General features: G+C 42.1%; 1 protein-coding gene across 1 annotated transcript; it reads right to left on the reverse strand.

Annotated features, from left to right (window-relative positions):
• Nucleotides 1-994: 994 nt before the first annotated feature.
• LOC100382443 (uncharacterized) lies at nucleotides 995-6,062 on the reverse strand. Its single transcript, NM_001175185.1, has 10 exons — nucleotides 5,581-6,062; nucleotides 4,812-4,861; nucleotides 4,545-4,657; nucleotides 3,731-4,001; nucleotides 3,069-3,168; nucleotides 2,724-2,971; nucleotides 2,537-2,630; nucleotides 2,350-2,425; nucleotides 1,302-1,547; nucleotides 995-1,201 (listed from the first exon to the last, which is right to left on the reverse strand). The coding sequence occupies exons 1-10, from the start codon at nucleotides 6,008-6,010 to the stop codon at nucleotides 1,150-1,152; spliced, it is 1,680 nt and encodes a 559-aa protein (NP_001168656.1). The 5' UTR covers nucleotides 6,011-6,062; the 3' UTR covers nucleotides 995-1,149.
• Nucleotides 6,063-16,521: the final 10,459 nt, after the last annotated feature.

A 16,521-nucleotide genomic window follows, 5' to 3' on the forward strand; every position in this document is an offset into this window, starting at 1 on the left:
AAATACATACATTAGAATACAAATATAGTATATATCAATTTCTTTTTTTTCTTGGGGTTTTAGTAGATGGTGGTCCGGTTTCATAATTTAACATTTATGTCTATAAAATTTTCTCATGAGTATGCCTTGCCCCACCCTGACCACCCATGCTTTTTGTAGCTGTCCGGTTTCATAATCTATGTTTGGAAATCATATTGACTTGCAACAAAGAGCTTGAGAATTATACGGATATGTCAGAATGGAGATACTTAAGTGCTCAACTTTCGTGGTTCGTGCCATGTGCCAACAAGGAAGTACGTGAAGCCTAGAATTACACAATGCACGGTAAATTTAGGGATGTGCTAACCCTAAAACATAAGCCAAGACATGTTTGGTACATCGCCATAGCTTGCATGGTGTCTCTTGAAAAGTTTCACGCAAACACAAAAAAAAAAATTTGCTCCAGATTTTACGATTCGTTAGTTGTCGGCCCGTTTTATATCCAGCTACAGGCCAACCTTCGTTATCTAGCGTTGAACTGTTGATCATGCCTTCAATCTAAAGTCTAAACCCCTACTCCCCTAGGCTGCAGGAAGCCAATGACGGAAAGACTTGGGCCACCTTGCTGTGACTTGTGGCCACGCGACGCGAGAGGCGTCAAATCAAAATCCAAAGGGCCTGGTTTACAGGTAGAGGTAGGTCGCCCCGGCTCGGCACATGGGGACCTGAATCGCAGCTGCCATCTGGAGCCCTCCGGCCCGCGGGCCGGACACCTCCTGATCGCATCTGACGCAGTGATGCACGCTGGCCTTGTCAACAACACACCGTGCCAGAGAAAAGACTAAGAGAGGGATTCAGAATATCTCAGCACTACTAGTGCAGTAGGATAGGACTGTAGTAGTAGTAGCGTCTGAGAATCTGCTCTGATGGAGGTAGACTGATACATAGTGGTACGATTTGTATCAATGTTCCCTGAGAATTGAATATGAAATTGAAGAGCAAACAGTAATCGGATGAATCACACCACCAAGGGTGGGGCAACACGTGCGAACCCAACACAGCATACACTCACTGCAAGTTCAAGTTCCAACTGTGCTCCTTACTACACAGAACATTTCGGTTTTCTTTTTTATGGACCTAAATATATACGGCATCAACAATTACCTGATGTTAGCTGTAATCTCGGGTGCCCATTACAATTGTATCGTTCGCCTTTTGAGACCTACACAAGTGAGAATGCATACCACGGGTTATTATTGTCCTTTTACCTCAAACCCTAAAGTAAACAGAGAATGTGCATAGGGATTTTGGAATCGCCTCACCTCCGCACTTTCCTCGGCCTTCCAACTGGCCTCTTCGCCTTAACGCGCCCCATCTCCGATTCCTGTCCCGCCGCCGAATTGCTTTGCCGTGGAGGCCCATTCCATGATCTCACCGTCTTCCCATTCCCGTTGTTTGAGGGAAGATTTCTGCTGGCAGGTGACCTTCTCTTCGTCGGAATGTTCTGCAAGTTGAATCCCCTCGTGCAATTTCTGGAGCTCTTTTCTGTCTGCAAGCCCATTGGTGAGCTGAAACGGATGGTATTAGATTACTAGCACAAGGTGTGTTTTGCTCTCAAAAATAATTCTTTTAGGGCTAGTTTGGGAACTACATTTTTCCAAAGGATTCCTAATTTTTTAAGGGAAAATGAACTAATTTCACTTGTTAAAATAAAAATCCCGTAGAAAAATAGGGTTCCTAAACTTATTCTTAGGGCTTGTTTGGAGACTTATAGCGTGATTGGTTCGAGTAATGAGATAATACATCATCTTCTCGCTCTTCAATTTTTTTTTGGTTTGCAAATAGAATGAGTTGATCCATCACCATTTTATTACTAATAGACTCATAATTAGTAATAATATTAGGAATGAGTTCATTCTATCAAATTTGTGAAATGGACTCATGATGCACCAACTTATTTAGAATGAATTGATTCTTCAAACCAAACATCCCCTTAAATCCCCTTTGGATTCCCGGGAATTGAATAGAAAATTAGTTCATTTTCCCTTCAATCTCCGGAAATCATAGAGAGGATTTAAGTTTTTAAACTAACCCTTAGAAGATAATATACTTATCGTTTGCTATTGACTACAGTTCACACTTACTGTGGGGAAACATGAATGTGATTGTTATTCGTAGGCACATGGCTACTAAAGCAGACACAATATTATGCATTTCAGGATTTATTAGATACAGAATGTTATAGCGACTGTATCTATATCGAGCAAGTATACTATCAGGTAAAAAGGACACAAGACAAGCACAAAAAGAGACCACGACCAGAGAAGGTTAGCCATTTGAATATACAGAAATGGTGGTAATCGAGGATACCTCGGTGCAGCCTCAATGTCACCTTGAAACACAGTTTTGTTTGGGACAGAACAAGAGCCATTGCGCACTATGAGTTCTGCAGATAACTGAACAATATTAGATGAGACAAAGGTAGGTAGCAGCATCTCGAGGCTTATTCTTACATAAAAACTCGAGGAATTTTTGTGGTTGGGGTATGGCAACATACTATCATTCTTTTGCACCATATTTGTCATGTCAGTCTCAAGAGCGACAGGTTCATCGATAAGTTCTGCCTTGACACGAGACATCTCCATCTGATTCTGAAATAAATGACGGTATCATATTCATCGTTCACCATATTTGATCTCAGAAAGAGATGCGTAGCAAGTTGTTGTGTTGTGTAGTTTAAGTACCTGACTAGAATACGGATATGACATGCCAGATCCACGTTTGTCCCAGTCAGCTTGACAAGAGGTTGAAGTGAAGTGTTCAGCAGCAGCAGCTACAGAAGGTTCATCATCGAACAGACCCTTTGAAACCAAGTCCGAAAATGTCAGGTTATTAGTCCCAAGAAGAGGATTATCTTTAAATAGTGTCCTGAAACCTTCTGGAAATTCCCTTCGTGCACTACTAGCATTGGTGGCGGCCTCTTTGGACGAAGCTGCAGTTGTCATAAGAAACAGAAAAATCAATTTGAAGCTGGTCAAAGAAGATAATCCCCAATGTCACTTAATTAGCGATTCCTTGAACATTGATACCTCCCTGATTCCTAAGAGAATTTGATCTGTTTCGCTTTGGCCTGATTCTTCGAGACTCTTCAATAGTATCCCCTGTGTTAGAGTAACTTCTTTTCATAGCCTGCAGCAATGAATTATGACATCATGTATGCATAATTGCAGAGTTCAAATAGTAGGAATTAACTCAAAATAAGATGAGATCCAGCAGTGTTTAATCTACCTAAAATGTTTAATCCATGACATCAACAAAAAAAACATTTTACTTGAGCTGCCAATTGTAGATCATTACAAGGTCCTTAACTTTTCCAGAAACACGTTGAAGTAATCAATCAAAATCCTAAAATCCAGGTGTCTACTCATTGCCTCAATCTACAATGTTACTTGAACAGCCAATTATCAATTATATAGTCTAGTGAAATACACATTGCACTTCCTCAAAAAAATGAGTAGAAAGTTTTCAAAATTGCAAAACCCACAGCTATTGTCAAATTTATCACAACAAACATGATTATACTAAGAAAGCAACAAACTAGTAATACTCCAAAAAAACAATACGGCATATTTTGCAACATAAAATTTGTTAGAGAAATACAATGTACATCTATGTATTGATAATGGAAACACGTAGTTAATGAAATCCAACATACTCACAGCGTTAATTAATCCAACATAAGAAGACTCACATGCTGAATTTGGTCATGGCTATTGGTGCAACGATTTTCAGCAACAGCTGAACTTTTCTTCAGCCATTCTTTCTCAACAATGTTGTCAAACTCTAGACGACAAGCAGGATTAGAAACTGCAGGGACAGCGGTGGTGTTCGGGTTTGAAGAGTGTGCAACAGGATGTAGCTGTGTGTTAGCATGCCAAGCAATTGGAAGAATAGCAGCAGGTTCATCGTCTGAGTCCACAACTCGCTCTTGAATTATCTTTATTAATGCATCACACTCCGACCTAGCATTAGATATATAGTGCAGAAGTCAAAGTGTCAAACTTTCTAGTCCAGTTTATTTAGCAACTCGATCTACAAATAACCAGTAGAAGGTTAAGTTTCAGATCTTTGTGTCAATGACTTGGGCTTTTATTTCTGATTCTTAAAAAGAGATACTACGGAATAAGAGTGGGAGAACATTATCAAATTTTGGTGTCACATTCAGCATGTTTCCTTAAATGAACAGTACCAAGTGCTCATTTTCGGTCAGTGCAAGAGCAAGATTCCAATCTTTGAGTCATTGATTTATGCTTATCTTTCTGCATGGCTGTATTGAATTTTGCTGCCGCATACTTGTCAGTTCTTTGCTAATTACAGTTATGGAATGCAGACTGTATAGAAACTGAATGTAATGAAATTGCAGACTGTAGAAACTGACTAGGAGTACTAAAACTCAAATATTTGAACATACAAATTGCAACATCAAATGAAAAGAAAAGGTTGCATATCATCATAAGATAAAATAATTAATAAATCAAGGAATTGAGATGTACGAGGCATAATACCATGAGTAGGTTTCCTGCATAAGCAACTGCTTTACAGCATCCTTTGGATGTACCTCTGAGACAATTGCAAGTGAACCTTCACCGGAATCTTTCAAAACAATCTCCTTGCCACTCTAGAACCACAAGAAAGCAATAGCTTAATGATACAGATCTCAAAGTGACCAAATTGATTTCCTATGCTCAAAGAGAAGTACTTGATTTAAATACTGAAAGAATGTCAGAAATTTGATTTCTCAATAAGTTTGCAGATGCAGAGAATGAGCGCACCAAATTTAACTGATGGCTGTCAGAAGGAAAGCACTTCCCAATACCATGACCTGTTTGATAAAGAAAAATAAAAATCAGGAAAATTATTAAGCCATTGAGAAATCAAATTTTACTAGGCTCATCGATAAGTAGAAAATCATTGAATTGAAATGTCGTGGTTGCAGGTGTATTCCTAGCAGCAACGCGGCCAAACATATGGTCATCTACTACGGTGTAGAATGATCGAGTGGATTTAGGATGGAATAATTAATATTTTACCACTTAGATCGTTGCCTCCTTGCTATCATACCCGATTTGCACTTATTTTAGATAATGGAAAACAAACAGTCCAGCAACACACTTGGCGTTTCAGACATAAAACCCGTGCACCTAACGCATAGTTAACATCATGCAAGCAAAGGCCCCCAATCGTTAGCGAACGCTCCATACAGAGAACCAAACAGTCCCGATTTTCCATTCGAGATTTTGCAGCGAACGCTTCAGCCATCTGATACCGTCTGCATTCGTACATTAAATAGACTTCAATGGCGCACTAGACAATCGCGAGGTGATCAAATGAAGCTCCTATTTGCCCCCCAAACTATGCTATGTTACAGGATAACGACAGAAGTCGCACCAACCCATGATGGATTGATGGTATGCGCGCCAGCACAGAAATATACGATCGCAATGCGCGCGGGGGCGCTTCACTCTGAAAACCGGCAGCACGAAATTACGAAGCGCATTAACGCTGGAGTTTCGAACCAGAGAGACAGAGAGAGAGTTGTACCGGCAGTTGCCTGATCGCGGCGCGGTGGTGACTGCGACGACTCTGGGGAGGAGGACGTTGTGTCGGAGGCGGAGGATTCCGGGTCGAGAATGGCGGCGAGGAGGCGGCCGGCGCCGGAGACGAGGCCGGAGAGCCACCCACGAGGAGGAGGAGGCGGCGGAGAGGCCGCGGCTGCGGAGGCTTTCATTGGCGAGTGGAAGCGCGGAGACGAGTGCCGCTGCCGACTGCCAACTGCCGAGGGAGAGTGCGGTGTTGCGGACTTTCGGTTGCGTTGCTGGTGACGAAGTGGGGAAAATTTTGAATTCTCCAGACGAGCGACCGAGATGATCCTCCGACTCCGAGGCGGTTGCCGGTTGCGCGTGGGATTGCTTTCCGAAGCATACAGCGAACTAGGATTGACAGCAAGTGTTAAAAACAATTGCATCTGCATATTTCCATGACTGTCCTGCGAGTATGGTGCTGGACCAGCCACTAAAATGAAGGGGAAAGGTTTTGTGCAAACAAAACGAACAGGGGAAAACATGAGAAGAGGAGGGAACATGGGATGAGCCCTGGTTGCAGTGAAAAGTAAAACAAGCTACCAGGCACCAGGGTAGAAAGAGTGAACAGACAATACGACCTTTTTGGTATATTCAGAAATAATAAAATCCACTCTTTCATCAGTAGAAAATCAGACATGGCCAACATAATCAATACAGTCAAGTCCTAGGTTGAGATCTTCCTTTTCTTAAGAATCAGTGAGGTTTTAGGGTAATCTCAGTGAGCCATACGCCATGTTTTCTTTAGATGATTTTGCATGTCGAAAACACAAAACAATTTGAAGTTGTGTAATCGTTCACATGACTAGATCGATATTTATCCCCAAACTGGTACCTACTGCGTTGGTTAAAGTTTGGTTATGCTTGGATTCAAAATAACACAATGAGATCTGCTCGTGTAGATATGCTACGATTTGTTACTGACACATCTTTTGCTACTGGCTTCTAGGAAACAGCCTACAAGATTGGTGTGGTGGTAGCCAAATCTTCAGTCGGTTTCAAACCATGGCCGCGTAAAAGTTCATGTTGATTCTGCTAGAGAGCACATACTTGAGTTCTGAATCCGTCCAAATGTCTGTTCGTATATATCTTTGTGACCTCTTGTTTCCATTTCCCCTTGGATTCATATAATTAACTTTTGACACCAGAGCAATAGATTTGTCATCAAGTATTAGCATAATCTGTTATGTCTTGCTCGGTTCAGTCTCAAGAGGTTTATGCATGTTCGTTTGTATTGCTTGGGGTGTTAACTTTTTTATCCATTTGGTGTGGGTGAGGGTGGGATGTGTTATTCCTGATGTAATGCAAAATCCATTCATTATGATCATAGTTGGATTATGGCTACACTGACTCTTTCTTCCTTAGTGGAGTACAATTGGTGGCCTTATATACTTGATGTGGGCGTCATTTTTACGATTGCCTCTGAATGTGGGAGTCATTTGCTCGATAAGGCACCTACCTAGTTTTCATATCTTTAGCAGTAGTCTTATGGTAATAAAAGTCAAACAATTCTAATGTATTGTGGTAGATCTGAATTACCTCGAAGACAGTGTTGGGGGTTCCGATGTCACTGTTGACATCATATCCAAATTTGTATCCTTTTGTATGGTGTGATATACCTAGAAGCTTTAAGAATTTTTGTCTTGTGCAGGTCCTACAATTAATGAATGATTTGAACCAAAGTGTTCGAGATGTTGTTCTCTTGTATTGAGGTTAGTTAATTCTATATTTATACTGTATAGACCTACTTTAGTTGACATTCTGCTTTTTTCCACACCCATGATGACTGGTGCGATCTCTATTTCTATTGATGTTGTTCAATTTCCCAATAGTTACATCCTACATCTACAACCTGGAGAGATTGAAACATTTTATAGCAACAACTTAACTATTAAAACTCCTTATCGTTTGCTCCACCACGGGCTTCCAGTGCGCTTATTCTCTCTATCTAGTGTGATCAGGTTGTTAAGATATGCATCTACTCATATTTTTTATTTTTAGCAGACATGTATCGAAATTTTCTTGTGTTTTAATATAGGCTTATAATGTGCTTGAGGTTCTTCGACCTCTCTATGAATCCCCTAAGATACCAGCACAAACGATAAGTGTTGCGATGTGTCATTGATCAATTTCATTGTTACTAGGAGTCTGAGATAAAAGACATATAACATATTATCAATGATTTCAAGTGAGACAACTTGTTGGTCATTCTGGCTGACGGACTAGGGCGATTAATCACGATTAATCAGACGATTTGGGTGGTCAATCGTAACTAGCCCAAACTGACTTGGACGATTAATCACGACTAATTGTAATTAATCGGACGACTATATGTCTGAGCGAGGGCGTCCACATCGAGCGTCGTGAAGCATGACTCCACCATAGCTATCATCTCCCCATGGTTGCAATCCCCGCCGCCCCGGCTCTCCTCGTCCCCAGATCGCTGCCCCAAAGAGGGCATCCACACTCATGCCCTGCTTGCCCCCTCCGCGCGCCCGCATTGTGACACCCCAGGTGTCTATTTCGTGTTATGTCGGGAGATTTATCCTAATCTCGAACGCTCAATGAAAAATTCTATTTCTCGACCGCGTTTATCTCCATTTATCAAGTTACTTGTGAAGGTTTCACCGATTTCTGATTTTATTCGATCTCTAGAAAGGACGAATTTGGAGCCTGTTAAAACTTTTATTCTCAGCACGGATGCAAACTCGTTAATCATTCTCGATTTATAAAATCTCGTCGAAAGCTCGTTTAATCAAATGCTCGACAGTTGCTAGTCGAGCTGTGTCTGAATCCGATTCCTCGGACTTCGATCGATGTTTGACTATTTTAATCCGAGTCCGGACTCTCAAACAGAATACTCAATATGTCATCCTCTAATCAATTTTTATCCGACTCGGCTTAATACCTCTGTGTTCGATCCGAATTCAAAAATCAACATCGGCGATGATTTTAAATGTCGCGATTTGTCTCTTTCAATCATATATCCCAAAGCCGGTCATATCTCAAGATGATTTATTTTCGAATCATGCGTAGGGAATTATTTTCGAGCGAAATCAAATCAGACTCTCGGCCGAATTAATCGCTCAATCGTCCATTCGTCCGAACTCTATTTTGCTCTGTTCTCCGTATAGACGAATTCCGCAGGAGCATTTTTACTCTGGAAATAATTTAGCGCGGCCGATGTAGTGTTTTGGGCCAGCCCAACCCATCCTATTTGGCCCACTAAGAAACCCTAACCCTAGGGCTTCTTCTATAAATAGGATCCCTCTCCCCTTGCACTTGGCTATTTTGCACTCCCACCCCTCTAAATTTTTCAGCCGCCACTCACCTTCTCTCTTCTCCAGCCGACTTCCCTATCTTCTTCTCCCTCGCGCAGCAGCTCTCCCTTCCTCCCCACGACTGCAGCTTGGCGCCCCTCTTCTCCGACAGCAAGCTCCCTCCCATGGCGCCTCCACCTCCCTGCGCCCCAGCTCATATCCTCTACCCAGCACCCTCCCTCCTCTATGTTTCCCTTGAGCTCAAGTGCAGGGAGCCGCACCCTTCTTCTCCATAGCGCCCGGCGCCCTCCTCCCTGCGCGTCCCCTGCTCCACTGCCAGCAGGAAGCCAACGCCCTACTCCCTCAACGCTGAGCAAATCGGAATCGCCATCGTTCTTACAAATGTCGATTGGGTTTGTTTATGGTGAGTCGATGCATGTCACTCTTGATCGACTCGATTAATGAATTGAATGGATGTGTGTAAAATGTTTCGGTGGTACACATTGGTAGGATCGCAATGGCAGTTGGAGAACAAGAGGTTGTTTGATGTGTGCGATTTATAGTTTGTCTAATTATGTTTTGGTCGATATGGTGTATATTGGTGTTGAATATGTGTGACTGTGATGGTTCATTTACGTGTCGCGAGGGTGGTTCGCGGAAGTATTAATTGGTTGTTAAAACACTTCGTCGTAAAGTAGTGTGTTAGTTGTGGTAAATTTAATAAAGCGTAAAACATGCTTGGTAATTTCCGCAGTCGGCTAAGGGGTTAGTCTATGTTAAATATATTTTATGTATTCATCGTGGTGTAGGATAGTGTGGGTCGGAAATATAAATTATGTGACATGTGATTAGTGTTTTAAAGACGAGGTGTGCAAATGATCGGTTAGTGTTTCACTTGTCTAGTCGATAAACGTTGTCATAAATAATTGTGCTAAAATTTGGTCATGAGAATGCAGTGGGCACGTGGTGTGGTTGGATGTGATAAGTAGATTGGAAGTGTGGGTTTGTCTGAGCACGATGTTGTCAAACGTGTATGTCGAAATGTGTTGTAGTAGTGATTGCGTTAAGTTGAACTGAAGTGTCTCGAGTGCACGCCACAATATGGTTGTATGCGAGACATGGTAAAATAGAGTGTGCTCGACATGAATGTTTGGTCGTTATAGGTAGAAATTGTCTTGGCTTAATTAGAGAGGTGGTGACATGCCAAAGTAGTCATCACTTCCTCTATATTTATAAGTCGAGCCAATACACCTTATGTGTTTATTAAATTTCACATCACGCATAGTGTACGGTGGTGTTCATTACTTCGGATAGATGTTTTCTGAGTGGACAAGTAGGTTTGTAATGCAAGATGTGTGATGAAGTTAGTTGTTTTAGGATATTTGTTGAAATGCTCCATTCATGTGATAGACATGTGTGGTTAATTCAAATCGAGTCGATGTGTGTGACGATGATATTCATGAATTAAGTAGATGTTCTGAAATTGTGTAGTGAAGCTTAGGTTAAGTTGCAAGCGATGTGGAAATGTTTTGGTAAAGATGTATGTGAATTGTGAATGAGTCATTCAATGTATTAGGCATGTCGTGTAGTGGTGGTATGAAAAATGGGTAGAAATCGATCGGCTAAATGCCAAGTTCGGTTAGAATTGTTTTGTTACTTGGGAGTGTGTGGTGAAGTGATGACATGACTACGTAGCCATCACATCATCTATTGTGTGACTATGCTTGAGTATGCCTTGATATAAGTTAGAGTAAGTCAAGTCCCTAAAACACGACGATTCTTGAATTAAAAAGGAGCTGAAAATTATTATTGCTGTTTTGGACTGCATGCAGTGATTTTCTCGTGTTGTATGTTTGATGAACTAAATCATGTTTCTGTAGAAAAGCCATATAGAAAAGTTTTAGATAACTTTATTATCTTACTTGTGTTAAAATTTGACAGCCATAAGTCTGATCGTTTACACATTGTGCTTTTCACAAATTCCGTAACTGAATCTGTCCAATTTCTGTATAGATTTCAGAGATTGAATTGTTTGCTTACATTAATGTTACAATCTGTTCATGGTAGTTATAAAAAAGTTGTAGATGCTTTTTTTTCTTGCTTGTGTTAAAATTTCAAAACCATAGGCCTGACAGTTTAAGAGTTATGAATTTTACAAACTGGTTGTTGTGTTCTGTCCACCGTCAGAACAGATTTCGAAAACTGTGTTGTTTGATTTAGTTAAACATGGAATCACTTCTTGGTGATTATAAAAGTTATGTAGTGCTTTTGCTAAGCTTTCGAAAAAGTCTTGGATCACTCTTTTTGGTGATCTGAAGATTAAGTTATGGATGTTTAAGGTGTGAAGACTGAATCTGCCCAGTTTTGGACAGCAAAGCCTTCATAGCATATTTTACCCTTGATACATATTAAACCAGCCAGAGATGTTTATAAATAATTCGTAGAACATTTAATTATATTTCCAAAAAGTCTAGGATCAATTGATTTAGATGCCTGAATCTTTAATTGTGAATTTTTGAAGCTGCAAGTCTGAATCTGTCCAAATCTGGACAGAGCTGTTGTGTTTGCACAATTCGACCTTGCTAAATGTTTAATCATGTTGTGATGACAATACCGAAGTTGTAGAGAACTTTTTAAGCTTTTCATAAAGTCCTAGTTTGTTATTTTTGGATTAATATTTGAAATGTTATGATTAAAACAAGTAACTGTCGTATTGCTGTCCAAAAATCTGCAAGTGCCCATTTGATTGTTGAGTTCACCCTTTTGGCTAAAAATGCTTAGTTAGCACTTAACGGACATAGACTTGTAATGGCTAAGCTTGAGATAACATGTATGTCCTATTTTATATGTTTCTTTCTCTAGTTGATTGTGATGTAGGAATTCCATAGACATTGATGCATATGCCCTCTATTAAACTTGTGTTGGGATGCTTTTGTGTGATTAATAGAAGAACTAATGAAAAGCCGTAGCAAACTAAATAAATGCTCATGCTTGTGAGGTCATGTTTGTATTGGTCAAGTAAAGTAAGTGTCGTCATCTTTCCAGTGGTAGTGACTACGTATGCCCGACGACGTGTAGATAACTAAAGCTAACATGTGGTTGTCTACGGTGTCTTCCAATTTAATGTTTAGTTCGCCACTGTGTCTTTGTATATCTTGTGCTACTTTTATTATATTTATACATATGCATCTTGCATCTCATTTAGGATCGAGAGATGATGATCGTGCACGTGATGTGGTGCCAACCACAAGATGCAGTTGGTGGATGACATGAAGAATGATGGACTTATCCCGTGGATGCTCGCCAAGCGAGTGCCACCCAGTAAACACTATTTAAGTGTTAAATTGAAGGCAAACACCGATTTTATGCATAACCGTTTATATATGCTATTTTACTACACTTAATGTTTGTAGGCCTGTACTGTGCACTTAAGTGTAGGAGTTGCCTGAAACCCTAGTTGCATGAACTCATGATTCCTTTTAAGATGGATACTAGTATGCTAGGTCGAGTAGCTGCTTTGCTTATTAGGGATCTCGGTAGAAGTCGAGTGATTTTTCTAGCACTCACGCGAGGTCAGGAATTGATTGTATCCATTTTCTATATCGGAATAATTATGGTCTGTGGACACGGATCCATGGGGATGCGTTGTCTACGAGACGAAATTGGAATAAGGATTAATGTGCAGATACCTGTGTCAAGCGTTTGAATGTACTAAGCACATGCCGAGAAATATGGTAAATCGGCAAGCCTAGTACCTGAGTGAACCTGCCCCGCGGATTGATATCCTCACGCGACCTAAGACGTGGTCTCCCATTCCGGTTATGGTGGGTACAAGTGCGGTCACTGCACGATGGCAGTCGGGGTCAGTGAGGCATTGTACGCCAAGGCGGTGGGCCTCTTTCTGTTGACGGGGAATCGATGGGGACGATTGACATGTGTGGGGACGGAGTGCCTCGCCACGTCGTGTATTTAGGTTTACCTTGCAAGGTTTAAAAACTCGATTCGAATCGTCTGCTTCTCACAGCTAATGAGACTGCTTGATCCATTGTACTGCATTGAGTAATAAGTGGAAATGAGGTGACTGGTAAAGGATGTTAATTGATAAAAATGTTTGATACCATGTATGACTAGCTAGGTACACATCTAGTTAAAAAGGATCATACTAAAACTTGAAAAGCTAAAATATGATTTTAGACTCAGCTAGTGCTTTTGGCAAACCAAACCCCTCAGCCAAACAGTTGCATGTCTAGAGGTAGAGGAGTAGACTCCTCACACCGGGTAAGTCTAGCTGAGTATTAGTATACTCAGCCTTGCTTGTGGCATATTTTTTGCAGGTACCTCCTTGATTTGGTTGCTGGTGTGACTTGGCCTCCATCCCTGCCACCAGGATAGATAGTCGAGGTGGGTTATTGCTTCCGCAGGAGAGGACTAGGAGGAGTAGCGTGGCCAGGCTTCGCCATGTTACTCGGTTTTCTGCATTAGTTATTTCCGCTGCATTAAAAATTATGGTTATTATTTCTGAAACTCCGATAATGTAATCACTATTGATACTTACTAAATTTGTGGTATTATGCTTTATTGTATTTCTCTGTGTCTCACCTTCGTGTGAGCTAGTGGTATTCGATCCTGGATAAGTGGCTTTATCGGACTAGATCCGAGGGACTGACGGGTTATTTTGGTTTAAGTGTGTTGCTGCCCTTACGGGTGCGACTTGGGCACTTAAGCTGGAATAATTCGGGCGGTTCCGCCACACGCATCCCTCGCCCTGTCCTCGTCAATCCGCTCTGCCAGAAACTCCCTCCACCTCGACCGCCTGTCGGGCTCCCATGCCCATCCCTACCGCCCTCGTCCTCCTCGTGCCCGCGCCCCTCGACCCGTCAGACTCGCGTCCACGCTCCCCCACTCCTTCGGCGCCTCTTCAGTCACATGATGACCCACCACCCACGGCAGCATCGACGACCTCCCCTGACTTTCCTGCCGTGAGCGCCGTCTCGAGGAAGCCCACATTGCTCGTGGGTCGTGGCCGAGAAGCTCAGAGCCACGGGGTTCATGCAGAAGGAGGTGGTGTGATGTCCAGCACCTAGGTCGTCGTCCTCACCCTCCTCATGCTCCTGGAGTCTTGGTCAGCGAGATGTTCGTCTCCGTGCTCGACCTCGTCCACGAGTCATCGTGCAAGCAACGAGAGTTGTGTGGGTCTCATAATCAGGATCACACCAACAGGGTAGGGCCGTCATCGGTCATGACTGCCATCCACGATGAGTCGAATCTCAAAGAGACGATAATACTCAGGCCCTTGGGCCACACCTCACACCTCCGATTGAGGTATTCCCATAGTACACCATCGACTTGAACATTATTTCTAGATCTAGTAAAAAGCAGATCCAAAATGGATCAAGCAGATTTGCAGGTCAAGGGTTCGTTCTGGACATCCAAAACAAGGCCCTAGTTCTGGGACATGTAGACCTGCAGGTCCGGCTAACAGGTACTTCAGCACCGTCTTCTCCTCGTCACCTGCGGTACGGGCCGTCTCTTCACGCGTCATTCTGATGCATTCTTGGGGTCTTAGGGATTTTTTTCATGATTAGTCATTTGGTGCAATTTGCTGATGAGTTCGTCACTATGTTGCGATTTACGGAGGGAGTTCAATGATTTTTCTCAATTTAAGTCTAATGATGAGGGACAATTTTGATAACAGAGGGAGCTGTATGATTCTGCAAAATCTATTTGGATATGAAGTTGACATTGTGACTTCTGTTTTGCATTCAAGGGGAGCACAAATGACGCAAAGCAGGCCGACTTGTACACGATGCTAAACAAGCAGAGCTCTAGAGGGCAAAATGGCAATGGTGTCACAGGTAGTTCTGGGTACTCCTGTCTATTTGATATATTTCTCTTTGATTTAGGGTGTATTCATAAACAAAACAATACTTAGAACATATTTAGACCATCTTAGCTTAACATTAATCTAGAGCATTGACATAACTATGGAAGTTTGAATTCATGGTCAGATGGCAAATCCCACGCCCCCCTACTTACAAGGATGGAAAACATGCATATCCAAATGAGTCATCAGAATCCCCTTACTTTGTCTCATCTATGCATTATGGTGGCCGAGAATTCTACAGTAACACTTTAGAGTGGTCGATTACTCAGCAGGTATAACCTCTTTTCTCCTATCAATTTTTGAATACATGTCGGTAGCTGATTTGATATACATCAATAAAAATTGCCCCTTTGTATTCTGAAGAAAAATAACAAGCTTACATGTTCTTACTAATATTGTCCCTATTCTTACAACCATGGTCTCATGGCCTACGTGTAGACGGACTCCAGGAAGACGATGACCTTCTGCTTCCCCATCACCGGCGTCATCATGCAGCCTGCTGGAATGCCACAACGGGGTGGGAGCATGTGGATGAGGACCGCATACCCATCTGCCGTCATACTCTCTGTAAGGGAAATGACCTCAACATTTCCTATAATTGATTTTGGTGTTTGACGACCATCACAAACCTTATGGACTAACTAGTTTGCCTAGTTGATCATTTCTCAGGTGCATAAGTTCATCTACAACTATTCTAAGTCGACTATCCAAAATATCGTATATTATTCTCGACAGGAGAAGCTTTTTAGAAAAACACCTATGCGCGGACCGTCTGGGCCCTTGCAGCGGACCGTCCGCGACAACTGGGTGAGCCTCGAACAGGAACACTGCAAAAACATACGTTAACACTATGGATCGTCCGAAGGAGAAGCGAGCACCGTCCGAGACCAAGCGTGGACCGTCCGGCCTCAGGAGCGGACCGTCCGGTCGTTAAAAAACCAGAAAAACTCAAAGGTGACGGGTTTGGTAAAATGCATTTTTAGCGTCCTCGCAGACCGTCAAGTGTGCATGGCCGGACCTTCCGCGACTGTTTTATCTGACATCTGATGATGCATTAAATGCACTATAGCCGTTGATATAGCCGTTACTGCTAATCGTTGCGATTTCATTCGTTGATGTGTTGGGGTGGACCGTCCAAACCAGGGGCGCGGACCATCCGTGGTCGGCAGAAAAGGAGCAACGACTAGGAAGTGCTTGGAGGCTATAAATACAACCCCAACCACCTCCATTCACTTCATCCAAGCCTCTCATTCACTCTCATTCAATACAAGAGCATTCACTTCAACCAAAGACACACTCAAGCTTCCAAATCTCTCCAAGTTTTATAATTGTGACCAGTGATCATTAGTGATTAGTGACTTGAGAGAGTGTGATTTTGTGTCTTTTCATATTGCTCTTGTTGCTTGGCTTTTAATCGTGCTTTCTTCATCTCTTTCTTAACCTTCTTAGTGAATTGTAAAGCAAGAAAGAGACACCTAATTGTGTGGTGATCCTTGTGGGGTCTTAGTGACCCGTGTGATTAAGGAGAATCACTCAACTGGTCTAAGTGACCGACTGAGAGAGGGAAAGGGTTGGAATAGACCTGGACTTTGTGGCCTCCTCAACAGGGACTAGGTTCTTTGGAACCAAACATCAGAAAACTAATCACCGTGTTCATTTGTGTTGATCTCCACTCGATTTGTTTCCCCTTTCCTCTCTCTCTCTAAAGTTCCCTTGTTCATATTGATTTGAGTTTGCTCCCAAGGTTATCCGCATTTAT

This window comes from Zea mays, chromosome 5 (genome assembly GCF_902167145.1).
Source record: "Zea mays cultivar B73 chromosome 5, Zm-B73-REFERENCE-NAM-5.0, whole genome shotgun sequence".
In the NCBI taxonomy this organism is placed as follows: Eukaryota; Viridiplantae; Streptophyta; class Magnoliopsida; order Poales; family Poaceae; genus Zea; species Zea mays.

Bases quoted from the DNA above. Each gene is read 5' to 3' on its own strand.
- LOC100382443 (NM_001175185.1), bottom strand. From the start codon at position 6,010: ATGCAGATGCAATTGTTTTTAACACTTGCTGTCAATCCTAGTTCGCTG. The intron at 4,862-5,580 runs GTACAACTCTCT...TTTATCAAACAG, and splicing joins CCGCGATCAGGCAACTGCCG to GTCATGGTATTGGGAAGTGC. The intron at 2,426-2,536 runs GTATGTTGCCAT...AGTTATCTGCAG, and splicing joins TATGGTGCAAAAGAATGATA to AACTCATAGTGCGCAATGGC.